Source organism: Canis lupus, chromosome 10 (assembly GCF_011100685.1).
Source record: "Canis lupus familiaris isolate Mischka breed German Shepherd chromosome 10, alternate assembly UU_Cfam_GSD_1.0, whole genome shotgun sequence".
NCBI lineage: Eukaryota > Metazoa > Chordata > Mammalia > Carnivora > Canidae > Canis > Canis lupus.
In genome coordinates, this window is record NC_049231.1 from 46,956,791 (window position 1) to 46,977,701 (window position 20,911).

At 40.3% G+C, this 20,911-nt stretch overlaps 1 protein-coding gene and 1 long non-coding RNA gene across 2 annotated transcripts in view; one reads left to right on the forward strand and one right to left on the reverse strand.

Moving 5' to 3' along the window:
• Positions 1-20,911, reverse strand: part of THADA (THADA armadillo repeat containing) — a 327,437-nt gene that overhangs the window by 141,886 nt on the left and 164,640 nt on the right. Inside the window, 1 exon segment of the mRNA NM_001109959.1 lies at positions 8,469-8,637. Coding sequence (NP_001103429.1) covers positions 8,469-8,637 — 169 coding nt within the window.
• LOC119873665 lies at positions 9,620-20,557 on the forward strand. The gene is made up of 3 exons (XR_005365814.1): positions 9,620-10,031; positions 17,769-17,975; positions 20,411-20,557. It is a non-coding gene; the product is annotated as an uncharacterized LOC119873665 (long non-coding RNA).

The following is a 20,911-nucleotide window of genomic DNA, read 5'->3' on the forward strand; positions in this document are numbered from 1 at the left end:
GCTCCAGAGGCAATGCTCCTACTTCTGTGGAATAACCTCTTTGAGCACAGGCTGGCAGCTTTTATAGACTTATTTATTTAGAAATTATATACTACTCTGTTGATAACAGACATTATTATACATCCGATATAAAATAGTAGTCAAAAGGATGTGACAGACAACACACCAACCTATTCTTCCACACACATTAGTGTCTTGCACACCTCACTTTGAAGGCTGCGGGCCTACACAGTGCAAATGGCTTGGCCTGGCATTTGTGGTCTCTCCAATGGTGATCTGTGCCCACCTTTCCATCACACAGTCCACCTCTCCGACACACTCCAGTACCTGATGGGCTTACCCACTGTCTGCCGCAAACACCTTTTGCACACCCCCTTCCGAGCCTTGGCTCACAGTCCCTATGTCAACGACAGAAAATTGTTTAAAGGCTCATCCCAAGACCCAATGCCCTTACAAAGCTTTCTCTGAGCTCTCCTCTCAGGTGTGTGTTTTCAGCCACTTGCCTGGCCCACAGCACACGTATTTCTGGGTGGCTGTTTGTGGTGTGGATGGCTTGTTCTCCACAGCAGCTCATAGCCTCTTGAGGGCAGAGAACATGCTATATATTTTCTTTGTATCTTCCATGGCACCTGGCATAGTATCATGTACTCAATTATCATTCAGTAAGTATTTGCTAAATAAAAGGGTACGTAAACATTCTCTGTATTTACTCTGCGTGTCTAAGGCCCATGTGCAAAGGGTTAAAGGAAAGATTATCCTAGAAGACAGGAGATATGATTAGATACTTTCTTCCTTATCGAAGCTCAAGGGAACTAAGACAGACTGACTTGCTTGTTCAGGGAAATGACTTCATATAGTCCCCAGTAATCTGCATGTATAGCACGGGGTCTTTACAGAGCATTCCAATTTCTCAAGTAAAGTATCCCTCCTAGCTTTGTTTACTTACTACTCACTGCTTACTCTGTTAGCACTTCTTTATAGTTAAAGGTAACCTTGAATGTACAGGCATGTGTAACAAACCCAACTTCAAGAGAAAAGAGGTTTATGTTTTATTTTAAAAAAGAGGTTTATGTTTTCCCTCATCTCTTAATGCGATTTGCTCAAATGTTATCTTTTCAACAATGACTCTTCTAAGACTTCATTGAATACTGCCATCTGCCCTCCTCTCTAACCAACTCCTGATTCACCTTATTCTACTCTGCTTATTCTTTTTGTCCACAGAAATTATTACCTTCTAATAAATGATGTAATTTATTATAATAAATTAGAACAGATTCTTTTATAGTATCATTTACTCTTGTCTGGCTCCCTGCCTCTTGAATGTAAGGTCTGTGAGAGCAGTGATCTCTGCGAGCAAGGATCTGTCTCCTTTGTTCTTTCTTTTTTTTTTTTTTAAGATTTTATTTATTTATTCATGAGAGACATACAGAGAGACAGGCAGAGACACAGGCAGAGGGAGAAGCAGACTCTCCGCAAGGTGAGTGGGACTCGATCCCGGATCCCGGGAGCACATCCTGGGCCAAAGGCAGCTGAGCCACCTAGGTGTCCCTGTCTCCTTTGTTCTCTGATGGATTCCAAGTATCTCCAACAGTGTCTGGCATGCAGTTGGTACTCAATTAATAGAATGCACAAATAAGTAGACAATTTTCATTTCACTCCACACCTCGAAGGCCTCAGAGAGAGTCACTCTAACCTCAGAATGTTCTTTCCCTCATCCAGAGAAGTGGTATGGCATGGCAGTTAACTATACAAGCTTGAAAGCTTTGATTCCCAGCTCTGCTTTTGCTAATTTATCCCTGCACAACTTTAGCCAGATCTCATAACCCTTCCTACCCTCAGTTCTCAGTTTTCTCATCAGTACAATGGGAATAATACCCATCACCAGGAAGAGCCTCCACAGACACTCAACACACACACACACACACACACACACACACTCTACATATGGACTCAGCAACTGATGTGTGTGTGTGTGTGTGTGTGTGTGTATTCTTTTCATCATTGCTTCTCCTACTGTAATCTCAAAGAGCAATAAAAGCCTGGGGATACATCTTCTGATAAATCTATAAGTACTACATGCTATGAGTTCAGATCACTACAAAACAGCAGTAGCACTTTTGGCTGGTGACAATGACAATGCACCACAGTCAATGCTCCAGAGCTGGCAGCTAAATACTGTCTCCTATACCCAGAGAAAGCTCCCTAAGTAACACATGCCAAATAAAAGCCTTTCGATATTTATAAGGAAAGGATTAATTCATCTTCAGAAGTAGCATTTTAATTAAAAATGACTTTTCTGGGCTTATATCCAAAAAAGGAATATATTGCCAAAAGGTAAGATTTAACAAGGTTTAGTTCTTTAATTTTTTTTTTTTTTTTTTTTTTCAGATTAAAGTGCTTCCCAATCCTTTTCACGTCAGGGCACACACAGAAAATAATCTTTCTTTGGCACTCTGGGACAAACAGATGCTGCTGCTCCCAGCTGCAGGTGACTGCATAGAGCCTCAAGCCCTGCTAGGCCCCACTCAGACTCACTGAGAGCTGAAGGAATCAATAAATACTTGGCACGTTTGCAAGCACACCAATGGAGAACCTCTGCCTTGGCCCTTCTTGGACTGGAGAACTTCCTAGCAACCTAGATTTTTCTCCTTTCACACCAACACCAATCCTCGGAAAGAAAGAATGAATCTGGCCACGAATGACCAGAGCGAGCATTTTCTTTATGACTCACTCCAGAAAAAAAGCACACTGACCAGCAATCCATTTATAACTTACAACATCAGCATAATTTCATGCTTTTGTTTTTACTTTCCATTCTGAAATTTTATTTTCTGTGTATAAAATAAACAGTGGAGATAGGCCAACCTTAAGTCACCAAATGGAATCTAGCAAGCAATGTTCTATTTCTGGGCAGCTTGAGCATTCTACTTTATGTTTCACAATTTTGTACTTTTAAGAAATATGAAAAGGATACAATTTTTCTAGCATAAGGTGCTGTCTTATGTGGTCCTATTTTTGAAAGATGGAACTGATCATTCTTTTAAACTTAATTTTAAGTTTTGGTGTAACAGTAAAAAATACACGGTTTCTAAAAACATTCACTTCCTTATATTTAGAAGATGCCGACAGAATTTATACCTAAGACTACCTCAATCAGAGATTTTCTTTTTGTTTCCACTACTTCTATCTGCAGCAGAGAGCTAAGGATAGTTGGTCTTACCCTGTTGCCTAAACTTCAGGAAATTTTTCCTTCAGAAAAGTAGCCGGCTGAATTGACCTACCTTTACTTCTTTCCTGGTTTTCTGCTTTTCTTTTCCACAAAGGTAATGCCAAGATCTGCCTCTATTTTTGTCCTCCTGCTGTCCTGCCCAGCCCAGCACAGCTGTTCCCACCCCCAGAAAGATCCTAACTCTAGGCCTGACACAGAGTGTTCTAGACTAAAACAGAATGTTATCTTAGTCTCAGTTTCCTTTCATGCCTGATGCCCTATCTGGCAGCTTTATCTTTTGCCTCATCCTCATTTCTGTTATTCATATGCTCCCTGGTCCCCAAGGGTTCGGCTGGCTCACTTGGCTACTAACTCATAGCTCTCCACACTGGGAGGTAAGAGCCTTAAAGGCAAACTCCTGTCTTCATCTGTACCTAGAACTGGGTAAGAACTGCTGAGTGTGAAACTGAGTCCAGTCTTGACCTCTTTTTCACGTTCCCAGCAGTTCTCAGGCCTAGAACCCACAATTCCTGTGGGTGTTTATGTTTGAGAGGTTTTGTCACACCCTTAAGGATGACAGAAGGTATGGCAACTTTGCACCTGGCTATAACCTAGGTCCCAATGGAGGATCCTGTATTCTTAGGTTCATGTATAGAGTTGGTGAATCACTGTTATACCCCTGAGACTAATGTAACATTGTGTGCCAACTATACTAAAGTCTTTTACCAGACTTTGTAGCCTCTTAGGGCTTCACTGACCTCCTTTATCCCTCTGTCTTTACAATAATGATGGATTTACTTTGTTTCCAGGATCAAATCAGATTTTTAGGACTGACAAACTAAAACAGTGAAGATGGCTTCTTTCTTTGGTTTCCCTAGGCATAAAAAGTTGTTATTCACATCACAGTCAGGCAGTACTTTCCAAACACCCGGTACAATTGCTGAGAGTATTAATGAAATCACATAAGCAATTTATGTAGTATACAGGAGGTACTCAAAGTGTTCATTTTACTTATATTCTGGCAAACTCACCAAATTTGTGGGCCTAGGCTGTTTGAGGTCCATCCTCAGCTAATATTTCATGTCAACCCAAGTGTGCAATCCTGCCACTCAGCTCCACAGCCAGAAAAGAGGCTCAGAATTCTCCAAGTACAAAAATCAAGGCCCAAATTTGGGTCATAGGGGAAAAGGTGGAGGAATAAGAGAATTAAACAAGGTGTTCAACAGATTACTGAGAAAATTTAATACCAGCAAAGGGATATTTAAAACTGCAGGTATTATTTGGATTGACTGATAAAAAAAAGAATTTTACTTTTGCCTAGAATGTTCACATAATGCAAAAGTAGCTTTTCTGCTTCAACAGAAGCTGAATGGCCTCAACTGTCCACTGTACTCACAAGAGAGCTTCCTTAAGTAAAGAAAAAGCAGGGACCACCTCTTATATGTTTATATCATGAGAAAAGGAACAAAATAGAAAATGGAAAAAACTCAAAATTCAAGTTTCTATTTCAAGTGGTATTTATTTCCTTACGAAACACCAAAATGTGAGTTAAGTACCCAAGAATCAGAATAAATCTTGCCTTATAACTGTTGGCCAAAACGCTTCCTCAACACAAGAGAACTTTTTGGATGCCAATATGATTTCTCGGGGGTGATAAGTAACCTAGTAATAATGTTAAGGCCCCAACATGAAGAATTTTGGCAACAAAAACAGACGGTTAATTCTACTTAAAAGACAGGGTAGCCCTGCCAGCCAGTGTTGTTCCCAAATGAGGTAATGTCCATGGCTCTTATCTAGCCTTTATGGAGATTTAATGTCATTTACCACTGGCTCTTACAAACCGGCTGCATAATCTCACCTTTTCTCATGTGCGTTACTTCCATCCATCTCAGCATTGCAATTAGAAACCTCTGGTTTTTAAAATGATTAAGAAACAATTCCCACATGTTTTCTTTTTATGCATGTCCTATAATTTGAGTCTTTCTTCCATCATTCTAGAAAATTCAGAGATCAGCATATTTCTCATTTTCAAGGTATCTTATAGAAAGACTCTGAGGTTGGATTATATGTATGTAAACATTGTTCAAAGAAGCTGAAATGTGTAATTCAAGAAAATGCTCTGTGAAAGAATTTGTTTTCTGATTACAAAATGATTTCCTCCTTTTGAAAAAAAAAAAAAAAAAAGGATTTTATATTTACTTAGCTGGTTCTGAAAGTCCCATGGAGATTCTCAGACCTTTCAATCCCTAACACCTCATTTCCAGGTGCAGGCTTTTTATGGATTTCAAAGGTAGCTTTATGTAGCGAAGGAATCCATAAGCTGTAGAAAGGAATGAGAAAAAGCCCTCCCCATCTTAACTCATGCTTTCCTCACAAAGAACAACAGAGTGGAACTGAGCTATCACAACATAGATAAGACAGCCGAATGGACACGAAAGAGAGATTTGCACATGCCTTTGACTTCCTTTCTTCAACCAGGGTACAAACCAATCTTGGTAAAGACAGCAATTGGTTGGGCGAACATGAACACAATACTCAACACCCAATGCCCATTCTGTTTTGTTTTGTTTTCAACAAGCCCTTCATCTCCCAACAATCAGGAATAAAAGCAACAGCCGCAACCAACCTGAAGTTACAGGGTTTTTACCTTTCATGGTGTTTCACACTTTAGGTAACAGAAAAAGTATGGGATATTAAAGGCAGCCCAGAGACAGAGAGAAGACCGTGCTCTGTCACTGGGCAGACTGATGAGACACAAGCCAGATCTGTTAGTGGCTGTGTGTGGGAAATGAGGCTGGGAGGCCCATTTGTACAAGTGGTGAGACAGCCAAAGAAGCAATTCCAACCTCATTACTTCTGACAAAAATTCAGCCGAGAGTGGATCTGCAGGAAAGAAGATCTGATGGCTGATCTCCCCTCCTCCCTTGACCATCTGAGCCCCTCTTCTAACTCAGATACAGAATCTAGGCATCTTTGAAAAGCCTTCGTTACTCATTGCCAGCTCCTTCCCTTCAAAGTAGCAGAGTTTGACAGAATCAAGTCATCTAACTTGTATGGGCCTCAGGGTCCCATGTTTAAAAGCAAGATAATTATCCCTCCAACCATCTCTTCATCACTGAGATAATAATGAGGACCAAGTGAGACAAGTGCTCAAGAGTCTGCACTAAGGAGACCAACAGAAGGGCACCTGCATGGCTCAGTTGGTTAAGTGTCTGCCTGCAGCTCATAATCCTGGGTCCTGGGATCAAGCCCCCATCAAGCTCTCTGCTCAGTGTGGAGCCTGCTTCTCTCTCTCCCTTTGCAGTTCCCTCTGCTGTGCTCTCTGTAAAATAAATAAATAAAATCTTAAAAAGAGAGAGAGAGAGAGAGAGAGAGACCGACCACTAGAGACCTGCAGCATATACAATACAGACCAGAGGGTCTGCTCTGGGGCCTCTGGGGGTCACACAGTCTTTCTGGGAGATCTGCAAGATCAACCTATTTTCAAGATGCCATAAAAACACTCCTTCCCTCCTTTGCTCTCCTTCTTGTACAGCACACAGAAGAGTTTGCCAGGGCTACAAGGTGTGTAATGACGTCCTTGTTCTAATAATGACTAATGGAATGTGTGCTTGTGAGTTCTTGTGTTTTAAGATTTTCTCTTTTAGTTTCTAATTAAATATTGACAGACAATCTCTCAGGAATCCTCAATGACTTTCCTGAAGTTAAAGAGGTCCTGAGACCAGTGTGAGACCAGCCAACCTAGAATTTAGTCCCACCGAAGCTTGCAGGTCCTAGGTAGGTCAACTTCCCACCCACCCTGAGCCTTGCTATATGCTGTTCTCTCTGCATGGGGGACTCTTCCTCCCTCCTCTGCTTTGGTTAACTTTTTCTGCTCTTTACTTAGATGTCACTTTCTCTGGAAGGTCTCCTTGACTTCCCCGAAACCAATCAGGTGGCTCTGCTATGTGCTCCTCTAGCACTTAGCATGCTACATCATGATTGCCCATTTTCAGATCTTTTCTTATCTTTGACTCCTTGAATGCAAGAACTGTTCTGACAGACACAGTAGTATGTAGGAGAGGCACTCAATAACTACTTACTGAATATATACAACAACCAAGGAAGGAAGGCAAGAAAGGTCTCTTTTGCATTCATTCTCACCTAGAGGGAATTAGTTACTAAAGATATTAGTGTTCTATATTATAGTACCAGCTCATTAAAACTATGATAACAACAATAGTAACTATATATCACATTATGTACCAGGTACTATTCTTGGCACTTCATATGCATTAATTCATTTAATCTTCACAAAATCCCTACCAGGTATGCATTACTACTACCCTTATCTCAAAAACAAAGACAGAACAATGTATGCTAGTGATACTATAAAATGAAAAAATTTAAAAAAATGAAGACACAGATGTGCAGGTAGCGAGTAGTAGATTTGAGATTGATACCGAGACAGTCTGGCTCCAGAGTCCTATACTGTTAACCACTATATACACTGCCTCTCATGTCAGCAGTGAAGACCTCAAGCTTATAGCATATACTGAGATCTCAAGGTCAGCTTTCAACTCTGCTCACAAACCAGAAACATGATTTGATATTTAAATCCCACCCCCCTGAATCCTGACCCACCACGAGTGACCCCAGCATACACATGAACAGATCTCACCATTAAGACCTGTTCCCACGTTTATAATTAGGGTTTAAAAAAAGACAGTTTCAGTAAGTCTATTTTTTGCTCTTTTGTTGTACTTTAGTCACTTCTAGAGGAAATGTTAAGTTAAAAGCAGTAAGTATACTTGTGTATTTGTTAGAAAGAAAAAGTCTCTTTTGTAGCACAGAGAAAACAGGAAAGTAGGGATAGACCTTCCCATGTACTATGGTGTTGCACTGCAGAGCAAACTCTCCCTGATGTGTATAACTCTGCTTCTGTGTCTTGTGCTAACTTCTCTTTCAAGGAATGCTCACAACTTCACCCCTAACAGAGAGTGGCACTTGATGGAAAAGACAAAACTCTAAATGGTTCAGAGAGGTAAGTCCAAACAGAAAGCATGTTGTATAAAACAGGATTTAATGCAAAAGATGATCTGTGTCGCTGTACTCCTGTTTGTAATGAAAACATTACCCAGGAAATACCTGTTTTTTTCAGCAACAGAAAAAAGTTCTTCAGATAAAGTTAAAAGCTTGTGTATCAAATCTTTGCCTGCTAACAGTATATGAGAAACCAAAGTTTATCTTGTGCTGTTTGACAAAAAGTAGCTTTATTTACCTGGAGCAGCGTCCCATGAATATGGTTTTGCCGGAAACGCTGGTCAGTGCAGTTTGGGAGTTTGGCCAACAGAGTTCGGATGGTAGTGGGGATTTCATCTACCATAACAAATGGGACCAAGGCACGAGCTGCCATTTCACGGGAACGGTAGTCAGGTGAGCGACCACATCTGGGGAGACATAAAAACCACAAGACCATTCAATACTCATTTCCATATCCATGCCTTTGTATATGCTGATATTCTCTCTAGCTCCAGATGGGACATCTGAGCTGGGAGGAGGTAGGAGATAGGAGTTCGTTCTTATTTCAAGGATTGTCAATGTGTGTTAGTGTTAGCTCTACAGGTGATTTTCCTTTACATATAAGTCTCATTAATATCTATGATTTTATCACAGGGATAAATGTAGATTGGCTTTGGGAATGATTGAATAACAGGTAGTAGCAAAAAGAGCTTCCTCCTCAACAATCAAACAACTGTTCACTGGGTACTCAAAATGAACAAATGATAAGTGCCATTAGAAATAAGACAGTCATTGTGGTCTTTGAGAAACCTACACTCTGGTTGGCAAGATGAGCAGTACAATTGAGAAGATGAGCAAAAGCACAAGATAGTCCTGGAAAAATAAGCAAGTGATTGTCATATTTTGGCTACATGAGGATAAGACCATAGGTCGTGGTATCGAGAGGGATAGAATCCAGGAAAGCAAGCATGATTTTAAGAAGGCTGAAACCAGGAAGTTCTTTTAACCAGAAACAGTGGTATAGAGAGTAAAGGTAAAAATGCTCAAGGTATAAGTAGATGTGTCTGACTGAAGTAGAGGCTTCAGAAATAACAGTGGAACTTCAGGCTGAGAAGTGGGCCTGGCCAGACTGGGTAGTGCCACAAATGGCAGACTACATGATCTTAAACTTATTGTCAAGAGTAAGAGCTAGACCCTCAAGTCACTGAATCCTTCCCTCTAGGCTGACTCACACCCAAAGAACTGGAATAAAAGCCAGTTCTTAAATCAGTGAAAGTCACGGACAAGTGGTACTTTGAGATTCTACATAGGTCATTGGAAAGGCAGGTCATCTAAGGGCCTCTTGACTTTGTAAACACTCAGAACCTGAGAGTCCACAACGATTTTGCTGAAACTGTGCACTTCAGAGCCTTCACACAGATAGTATTATTTGAGAGGAAGGCCCAATATATTAAGACACCATGATCTTTTATCCAATTCAAAAAGCAACTCAACTTACAGAAATATCTTGGATGTCAAGATAAGGATGGGGAAGATCAGAAGACAGCAGACTCTGTGAAGGAAAGAGATGGTCTTTTGCTTTGTTTTCAACATTAAATAGTATTCCGAAAGGAATTATTGGTAAGATCTGGGCCATGTAGGCTTCACATGTGGAAGGATGAAGACCTATGACTGAAACGTTTCCAATATCCCAGAGGCATCACTGACATTTATCTTAATAGGACAATGAAAGAACAGATACAATTTCTATACAAATGGAATACCCCAAACAGAATTTCATCATGGGGAGCGGGGAGAGAGAGAGAGGAGGAAGAGGCACAGGGTAAGTCAAACATTGTGTCATTTCCCCCTATCAGCTCAGCACACACTTTATGGATTGAGAGGAGCTCACCTTACAGCACACTGTGAGAAGACACTGAGGGCTGATGTTACAGTAAGTCGCTAGAGATTTCCCAATGGTCTTTGAGTAGGTTTTGCCAAACCACCCATTTTCTATGTATTTTTCCTTTAAAATGATTAAATATTTAATCTTTAATTGGCAAATTAAATTGGTAAAATGTTTGCTTTGGCCCATGGTGCGAGGGGTAGGGGGAGTGACAAACTTCACTTGACAGAGAAAAGAAAATACTCTGAAAATGCTTTGAGATTTAATTAGCAAATGACCTCACTCAGCCCAGTCATGTGTCGGGAGCTTCCCCATCTGTCCGTCCCCTACCCCTCCAACACACACACTTTGTGGTAGAGGGTGTTTTATGTTACCGAACAGGGCTCTTGTATATAAATGTTTCTTTTCAAATACAAATAACTCTGACATGGTCACAGATGTTTAGTTTCTAATTAGCAGTAACTGTACACTAAAGAATGCCCCTCCTTTTGCTCCTGACCTTTAGCAAATGATGATTTCCCAAAGGAATCTGGCATCCATACAGGAGAAATAATAGAAAGTGGGAAAAGTGCCAGAATTTTCTGCTTTTTGATACTCTGCGCTAAGGTACTTTCCAAATGCACACAATCAGGTTAAAGAGCAAAACAAAATCTCCCCTAAAAAAGTAATGCAATTACAGAAAAAGAGCTTATTTTAAAAGTAATATTTAATTATCACTCATTATGAAACAACGATTAAATGTAATTTAAAACTCCTCTCTATTGCACATTATTAAAAACGGAAGGATAGATTATAGTCAACACACACACACACACACACACACACCCATACCCATTAAGCAAAAAACATTTCCAGGTTACTGTTTTGTCACGTACTGAGGGGCTGGGAGGGGTCTGATGAGATTTAGCTTTTCTCCAGTTCTATATGACCTGGAGTGTGAGGGGATATAAACATAGTCTTTTTAGCCTTGAGCAGAATATATTTGAAGGAAGCTTAAATCTATCTTTCCTTTGGATAGAATCTCCTAGTCTGATTCAGTAAATGTGCCAAAACCAAGCAGAGATGCTTTTTGGGGTTAGAGAGTGTAGTGGCTATAAAGGATGGAAAATCAGAACACCTGGGTCTCCATCATGCTTTTGGATACCGTTTTATGACCTGGAGAAGTCACCGTAACCCCTCTGGGTCTCTGTTGAGCTGACAGTGGTAGCAATAATCTATACCCGGTGTTTTCATCTGATGTCTACAAGAACATTCCAAGAGGAAAGATGCTTTGTTAATACAAAGTTTCCGTAGTGCAATGTACCTGTGCCCAGTACAGGACCAGCATGTTCTAAGTTTGTACACCTCTAAATGGCTTCAATGAGAGAATTTTGACTGTGGTATGAATGCTGGACCAATTTGAAGAAGATGACAAAATGATGATATGAAGGCAGTGAGTTTTGTTTTGGTTTGGGCTGTGTGTGTGCATGTGTGTGTGTGTGTGTGTGTGTGTGTGGATCTCCATTAAAAGAGAGGAAGAGGCATCTCAAGCCCTTCTGAAAAGAAGTGGAACTGCTTCTGTCTCTCTAATCCTCAGTTTCTTCTGGAAAACAAAGCAAATGGATTTGGGATCTGGAAGGTCATTTCTCCTTTTACTATTGTTTGAAAAACACATCCTCAGTAGCCCCAGCTATATTCTAGGCCTGAATACTGAGTCCTTCCACAGAATGTACAGGACATGCAAACACCCAAACCTCTAGACCTTTCACTCCAATTAACCATTTCCACGTTCACTTTAATCTCATATTTACTGAGCACCTCCTGTGTTCTCAGCACTGTGTAACATGAAAATGACACATCTGTCATCATAATACTTGCATCCTGCAATTATATAGCCTTGGCAGTTTATAAAACAGCTGCACACCCATATTTCTCTATCATGCAACATTCCTGCAGGACATGAGGGCATTATAAACCTAAATTAACAGATGAAACATAAAACGAAGCTCAGAGAAGCTAAGTGGACCCTTCAGGATATACAAGCAGTAGCACCCAGAACCACTATCCAAGACTCCGAGATGGAGCCTGTGAGCTATTCCAAGCTGTAGCTCACACCTGGAAATGGAGGGAGCATAAAAATATCTCCCAGCTAATAAAAACACAAGCTTTACAAGTTATGTAGAAAATCTCTAAATGAGTGTGTTGAGTTTTTTGTTTTTAATATTTGTGGGATCATGACAACATTTCAGAATCTAATGTACACTGTGGGTGCTCTCAAAAGAGAAACAGATTTACAAACATATACATGCAATTTCCCATATAATTTCAGAGGTTCATGACACACACCCAAAACCCTTGGGGCAGTGTTTCCCAGACCCAGGGCAAGAATCTCCTGTTGCTCTTTTACATGCAGTGTGACTGCCAGGTATGTGCTCTGCTTTAGAGATAGGGAGATGGAGAACAGGACTTCACTCACAGGAAATCACCAGTCAAGGGGGGAGCCAGACAGATAACCCCATGATCACAAACCAGTAGTACCCATGGAGATACACATGGCTGTGAGCAGCACAGAGAAGCCAAGCAGAAGGGAGAGTTGGAGTGGCTTTCTGGAGGAGATAAAGGACCTTCAAATGAGGATAATACATCCCTCTGGACTTCAGAAACCCTGGGGAAGCCTGAAGAGTTTAGAATATGGTATCCTGAGCAGGCAAGAGTTCTTCTGAGATCTTCCTCCCAGTTCACCTTGTTTCCTAGAGTGGTGGCTGAGCTTTATCCAGGTTTTCCTCTCTATATTTACCCTTAGAATCTGCTCCAATTTTCCTGAAAGGTTTCACAGTTAAGTGGCTGGACATCACCCAAACTGTCTTTGTTCACCCTTATCTCCTAGACGAGGCATTGAGACATCTACTGAGTGCCTAGCACAAGCACACACTGGGATAGGTACCAGAAAATCAGAGAGCAAAGCCACTCCCATGCCCCAGGATCCTACAGTGCAGTGGGAAAGACAGGCCAATCAGTCAGTGCTTCTCAGGGCCACAAGAAGTAAACACAGGCGGTTGTAGTAGATCTAAGGGGAGATACACAGACAAGAGGGTGGATAGTCTGGGAGATACGGTCCAGCTGGGATGAAACAGTGGCTGAAGGAGAGAACATTTGGGTTTGGCCTGTGTCTTTCCCTACATGAACCCAAACCGCCCCTCTTTGTATCCAGACAGAAGGAAGTGAACTGAATTTTACTAAATGCCTACCGTGTACTGTGATTGGCTACTTTAGACATGCTGTTTCATTTACTTCACTGAATCTTCATTTAAGATCATTATCATCATCCCTCTCTTAAGATGAGGAAAGTGATCCCAACATTCTTGAGATCCTAAAAATAGCAAGTGGCAGATCCTGCATTCCAGTTAAGGTCTGTCCACCTGCAAAATCCAGTCTTTCTAAGCCTTGACAATGCGGATGCCTCAAAATTTTTAGCCTTGGAAAAGCTTTGGAAAAGTTCACCCTAGTCACACTGAAGTGTGACTGGCTTATGGAACCATCCAGTCTCTAATTGGTAGAATGTGAAGCACAACAATAAAAATGATGCTGACAATAGCTAACACTTCCTGAGCTTTTTTTTTTAAGATTTTATTTATTTATTCATGAGAGAGACACAGGCAGAGGGAGAAGCAGGCTCCATGCAGGGAGCCCAACGTGGGACTCGATCCCAGGTCTCCAGGATCACACCCCAGGCTGCAGGCGGTGCTAAACCGCTGCACCACCAGGGCTGCCCACTTCCTGAGTTTCTACAGAGGTCCCGACTTAGTGTTAAAATCTTTGCGTGTATTACATCATTTAATCCTCACAGCAAGGGGCACCCAGGTGGCTTAGCAGTTGAGCATCTGCCTTTGGCTCAGGTCCTGGGGTCCTGGGATCGAGTCCCCCACATCGGGCTTCCCACAGTGAGCCTGCTTCTCCCTCTGTGTCTCTGCCTCTCTCTCTGTGTCTCTCATGAATAAATAAATAAAATCTTTAAAAAAAAAAATCCTCACAGCAAGACAGAATGGCTGAGAGAACACTTCTAGGCAATGCGAGGGAAGCATTTTTGAAAGGACTTCATAAGGTTCAGTGACCTCATGTGAATCCCTCATTTCATGAGGATCAGAGTGCCAGACTTCCGAGAAGTCGCAGAATGACTTCACAATCCAGCTAGTATCTCCTTTTACTCTCCCTTACTGACATAATTAATGCTCCTCCAGTTCCTCTGCATTCCCAGACCCAGCTCCAGTCTTATCCTCACTTTCTGGAGGCCAAGCTGCATCTTGTACAAAACAGAAGCCCCCACACTTCTGCTGCTGATGAAGATGATCATCTACCTTTTCTAGATGCCCCTACCTGACCAAGGGGTTGACATCTTGGGCGCTGGGCTGAGTTTAAAGAAGCTATGTGTGACTTACTTCCAGGTCCCTCACCAGATTTACTCAGGAATGCCCTGCCATCATGGTCTGTTTCTCACGCAGCAGGGCCATCCGCCATTGTGGAACGAATGGTCAGCTTTCGATAAAAGTTGCGATAATCCTACCTTGCAGGATATCTCTGCATGCTGGGTGAGAAGGCAGAGCCTGAGACCTCAGGCAATACTGTTCTAAAAAGAAAAATCTTGCTAACAAGTTGACCTTTGAATAACATGGGTCTGAACTGCATAGGCCCACTAATATGCAGATTTTTTTCAATAAATATATTGGAAAAAATTGGGGGGAGGATATTTGTGACAATTTGAAAAACTCACAGACGAACTATATAGCCTAGAGATACTGAAAATTTTTCAGAAAAAAACAGGCATTGTATACTCTAAGGATACAGTATACAATACATATAACATATAAAACTATGTGTCAGTCAACTGTTCATTATCAATACAAAGCTTCCAGTCAACAGTCGGCTATCAGTTAAGTTCTGGGGGAGCCAAAAGCTACATGCAGATTTTCAACTGTATGCAGTAGAAGGGTCAGTGGCCCTAAGCCTGGTGTTGTTCAAGGGTCAACTGCGTATGTTCCGTCAAACCAACTATTGTTTCATCCTTAGCACCTCTGCCCATGTAATTTGCTTTCACTGGAATGAATGTCCTTTCACCCTCTATACTTGGGGGACCCCTCTTCTTCTGAACTCTGCTCAGGTATCAGGTCTTTTGCAAGAGAGCAGAAACATAGGACAGGAGCCAAGAACATGTCCTGGAATCTAGAAGACCTTAGTTTAAATCCAGGTCCTGCCGCTTACTAGTGTATGACCTTGGGCAGGTCAGTGAACCTCCTAAATTTTTATCTTCAATAAGATGGGCAAGAGAAATAACCTCATAGTGCCCTTGTGAAGCCTAAATGAGTTAAAGCATATGAGACGCAACACCTACAAGTTAGTGATCAGTAAGTGGGAGCTATCATTGAAGCAACAGGTGGAATACCTCTCAAACTTAAAAGCTTTTTATCTACGGGTACAAACTCCATCTCAACCACTGGCTGAGGACCCAGAGCCCTGCTTATACGTAACAAGCTTCAAGGGCTTATAAAGGCTACCCTTCCCCTTCCCCACCAAAGGAGCTGGAAAAGACGGATGGAAGATTGAGTTTCTTTGGGGGCAACTGGCTAGTTTATGTGAGGCCCACTGCCTTTATTCTTCAGGTCCAGGATCCAAATTGTATTCCATTCTAATCCTGTGTCTAACGCTGTTTCACCAAAGAGTTCTTTTTCCTTTTCATTGTGTATAGTTCTTAGTTTCAAATCTTGCCTTCCTGAAACATGTACATTTGTGTGGGTATGTGTGCATGCGCAAAAGAGAGAAACCACTACAAAAATAAGTTTGTACCAGTGAATCTGAAGAAGCAGACATTTCAGCATGTCCTGTGACTATTAATTATGTTTTTGTTACACCATGTGGCATTCCTGAAGCCCTTCTCCCACATTCTCAGGTGAGTTCAGTACCCATCAAGGTTGCCAGATTCTCTACTTGTCCTTCCTATACCAATTTTCAGTTCATCAAAAGCCCTACACCACCCGAACTCCTTGTTCCTTTTCCTGAAACTCAAACCACTAGCACTTAAAAGTACCATTTACTGTAATCTTGCCCTCTGCACAGCTCATGGATTTCTTTATTCAAATATATTTCTTGGAAGGATAATGGGTTCAGGATTTTTTGAAGTTTGATTTTCTAAAGTCTTTGGTTTGGGTAGTAAGAGGGAAATAAAAGCAGTAGGCAGCAGCTAAGCTAGAAATGGAACATTTCCAGCTTTCCTGGACAAATATATATATGTATATATATGTATCTACAGGCAAAATGCTAAGTTTAAATGTTTATCTACTGGGTAGCTCACAGCAGTAACTGCTCTTTGCAAATTAACTCCAAACAACACAGTAGAACCTTTTTTTAAAAAATGTTTTTATGAAGAAATGCTGACAATAACAAACCACAAGAGAACATCTGAAAACAGCAGCGTGTAACCACCTGGGACAGCCCAACCACAGAGTTAAGCCATAGAAGGCACATTCTCTTAAGATCACCTGCCCTCCACCTCCAAGTTACCAAAGTTTTATGCAGACTGACCAGTCACAGGCTGCTAATCCCAAAGTGGTGAACATGGCAGCTGCCAGGAGCTGGGAATCGGCCTCCATTGCAGTGACACCCCTCCATCTGCTCCTGTAAGAGCTGGGCACAGCATTAGGCCACGTATGTGGCAAATGCACGGAGGCATGAGTGCAATGACAATGGCTACTTGCATCCATGCCATTTCTTTTGGTATTAGGAAATACAGTGAGGGCATTGTCCAACAGGGACAGAAGAAGTTATCTAGGGTGGTACTTACTTCAAAAAGCTCTTTGAATACTGCTCTTTAATTATTTAGAATTACAATCATGTCTTAAATGAAAAGATCATGATTTCTGAATGTGAATCCTTGGTTACTTGTTGAGATCAAAATATACAAAGTGTGAAAATTATACTTCATCTGAAATTTCATTCCATTCTTTCATTTTTTTTTTTTTTGCCTAGATAACAATAAATTCAATTTGAAACTGAATTTTTCAGATTCCAACCAAATGGTCTACACAGTTGGGAAGAAGGGGTTTTTCTCTGGAGCAATGAATCGTGGTGTACCTTCACAATGATTTTTTTCCTGACTCTGGGAAAAAACATGAAAAATACTTTATAGCAACAGAAATGCAAAGACTTTGGAAGACTAGAGATTAAAAGGGAATAATTAATTTCAGTCTTTACCCAAAATAAAATGGAGTATTTATGAAGGGAAAAAAATACAGATATATAACATCAAAAGTACAAAAATTTCCAAAACAATGAAAATAATCAGTAGATACAGTTTGAAATTTTGGTATAATCTTCCCTCCCTGTGCACGTGCGGGTTTTCTGACACTGAATCAATAAGCTGCATACTGGTCTACTGGTCTCCTTATGGACAGCTAGAAAAGCTGGATCTACCCTCAGGGCTCCCGGGGCTGGGATAAGCTGTGTGCAGGGCAGGAGCTGAGAGCGGCAGCCCATGTAGACTGAGGGAAAGAGCTGCACATTCTTCTCAAAAGCAAAAGCCCTCATACTGTTTCTTCTCTGGTTCTACAAAAAGCTGAGCGATGAGCACATTCAGGCAGCCAGTGACTCTCTAAAGGGATTGAACATAATACTTGGCTCCAGGATGTCTTCCTTCTTTCCTTGCAGGTAGTCAGAGGTTCAGAGAAAATAGTCCTGAACACGCAGGGTCTCCTTAGAGGATGGTCACTGCTCAAAGGCCAAGTTCTCAAAGCAGTTTTATACAGTTGAAAGTCACTTCATTAAACTTTACAGAGTGTGGATCCATATTTACCATGAGTGGTTTCCAGTTCACAAACACAGGACTGGGTGGTCAACTCAATGGACTACACAAAGGTATAGAGAGAATTTACCTTCTTTTTATTCTAATACATATACGTAAGGGGAACATTTAGAAAGGAATGTTTTTGGTTCAGTTGAAAAAGTTTTGTTTGTTTGTAGCTTTCAAATGTTTTGGAACCCATGACAGCTCTCTATTGCCACATTAAATATAAATGTCTCATTCTGGCATTCAAAGCATCCTCAATCTAGCCCAAGACTGAGTGAGCAAATCACAGGTGCCAAGTAAATCTTGAACCAACAGAACCTGACTTTTCAGGTGACTATATCTAAAAAAATGTTAAAATCTTATAAAATCTAAATATCCTATGAATCAAGTAAGTGCTTAGCATACACTTATGATAATTTTTATTTTTAATTTTTTTCACTTATGATAATTTTTAAATAAACACTTTTAAATACGAACAGCTTTATGAACTTCCCTTTTGACAAGAATTTGTTAGGTTTTTGAAGGACTCCAATACCCAAGACTAAAACCCAAGAAAAGAAAAAAAAAAAGAAGGTAGGATCATTCACTATGTGTCTGCTAGATTTCAGGCAATATGCTAGATATTTTTGAATATATTATGAGATTTTTTAGTACTTATATAAACCCTTTAAAATAAGTATATAATACTATATAAATATATGTAGGTTTTTGCTCTAGATGGTCTAGTGGGAACATGTATAGAATGATGAGTTATCAAATAAAATGTAACCACAATTAAATAAATTGCATTGTGCCAATTTCTTTCATTTATGGTAATAGAGGTGTAATCCTCTGTAAGCAATTTATTCTACTTAATCCCACTTGTTAGAAATCATATTTGCAGACCCTATACATAATGAATTGGTGGCCTAGAAAGGTTTCCTACTGCTCCAAATAGTGTTTTACAAAATGAAACCTAAAGCTTTATAGTATATTATCTTTAAGGAAGGCAAACTAGTCACCAGGACACAATAACTGACCCAAAGTCATCCAGCAAATGAGTCTTTGTAGCACAACCATCAACCAGAAGTTAACAAAGAACCCCATATCAGACAGGCACAGACTCCCCAAAGATTGTGGCAGTGTCTTCTACTGACCTCGATCAATACTGAATGCCTCCGGTCAAATCATCTACAGTCATTTAAAGTATAGCATTTATTTAGAGACAAGTTCAAAATGTCCAAGAATAGAAATCCTTAACATTTTTAATGACAAGAAGAGACACATGCAGGTCAGTACACTGGCTCTTCGTTGGCTTGGAAAAAAAATAATACACATAATAATCAGCTTTAAGTGACGATTATGACGGAGTAAAAGCTGCTGTGAGTAGAAACTCTCACATGGGCCCCGTGGTGTCTCTGGAGTGAGGCTACTTTTAAGACATCCTCAGAGTAAAATATTAGCATCTAGCAATGTGGCCACAGGCAAATTACATAATGTCTCTTCATAGCCTCATCTGTAAAAGGAGATTAGAATAAGTGATCTCTAAGGTCCTCTTCAATAACTGAATCCTACAATTCAATGGACATTTAAACATCCTAGGCAGATAGCTATCTTCTTATTTTAAAGTATCTTTATGACCTCTCTTGACTTGTTCCATTGCTTAATCTCATAATAATATTGATGCCAATAATAAAAGTTTTATGTCTAACACTACCCACACTCAATCTTTCTAAACTTGGAGCCAATTTTCTCTCATTTGAGCTTTTCTGTAGTTGGAGAACAAATGACCAGTGTTTTCGACACACAGGAAAACCCTTCATTAACTGTATTGGAATCCTGTCATTAAATCACCCCTTGCTCTTCCCTTCCGCAGGCTAAAACCACCCAACTCCTTTAATCAATGTAGAACTTCTTCTCTAGAATCTAGTTAATTATTTTGCCTCTACAAAGAGTTAAAAGAATCTTCCCAATACTATTAGCTAAAACAATGATTTGTGCTACTGCATTGTGAGAGAAATTTAGAAATCTGAGCATTTCTTCGGATTTGATTACTCTCCAGAGATTGCAATTTGTTTTTGCTAAGGCCAATTAATGCCCCTGAATGACCCTCGTATGTTTCATAGCAACATTTCAAGCTAAAGTCAGAGAGACCGAATTTAAAAAAACCATAAAGTACATGGAAAGTTTTGAAAAATTCCAAGAAACTGCATATTTGGGGCCTGAAAAAAAAAAGAGCACCAAAAAGCAAGGAATATTGAGATGTTAGCAACAGACCTACCCCAGGGAAGATTCCTTCCTCAAATGAAGACTGCAATTAGGTAAATTGAGTCATACATCAGCAAGCCTACAGCATCCAAACAGACCATTGCCAGCCCTATTTTTGAATACCTTCAGGGAAAGTTTTACATCCTCTTTTGGTTGCCCCAATGCCCATATTAGTGTCACAATCACAAAGTACTGATGTATAATTATACTCTTTCCTGCTGCAACTTAATTTCTTTTTGCTGGTTCTATATTCCAGGGAAATTAATGAATCTACATCTAAAAGCACAACTTTCTGACTTGCACCCAAAATATATTCTGAATAATAAGAAAACAACCGAATTAAAAAACAAAACAAAACTCTGAACTGACATGTCAACAAAGAAGATATATGGATGGCAAATAAACACAGGTAAAGGTGCTCAACATCCTTTGTCGTTAGGGAAGTTCAAATCAAAACCACAATGAAATACTACTTACACACTCACTAGAAAGACTAAAATTAAAGACTGAGCATATCAAGAGTTGACTGGGATATGGAACAACTGCAACTCTCATCCTTTGCTGGTGGGAACATAAAATGGTATATCACTTTGGAAAACATTTGACATATAAAGTTAAACATATGCCATCCATACAACCTACTCATTCCACTCCTAGGTGTTTATGCTAGAGAAATGAAAACATGTCAATCCAAAGACTTGTACATGAATATTCCTAGTACCCTCATTTGTAAGAGTCAAAACAAGATATAGCACAA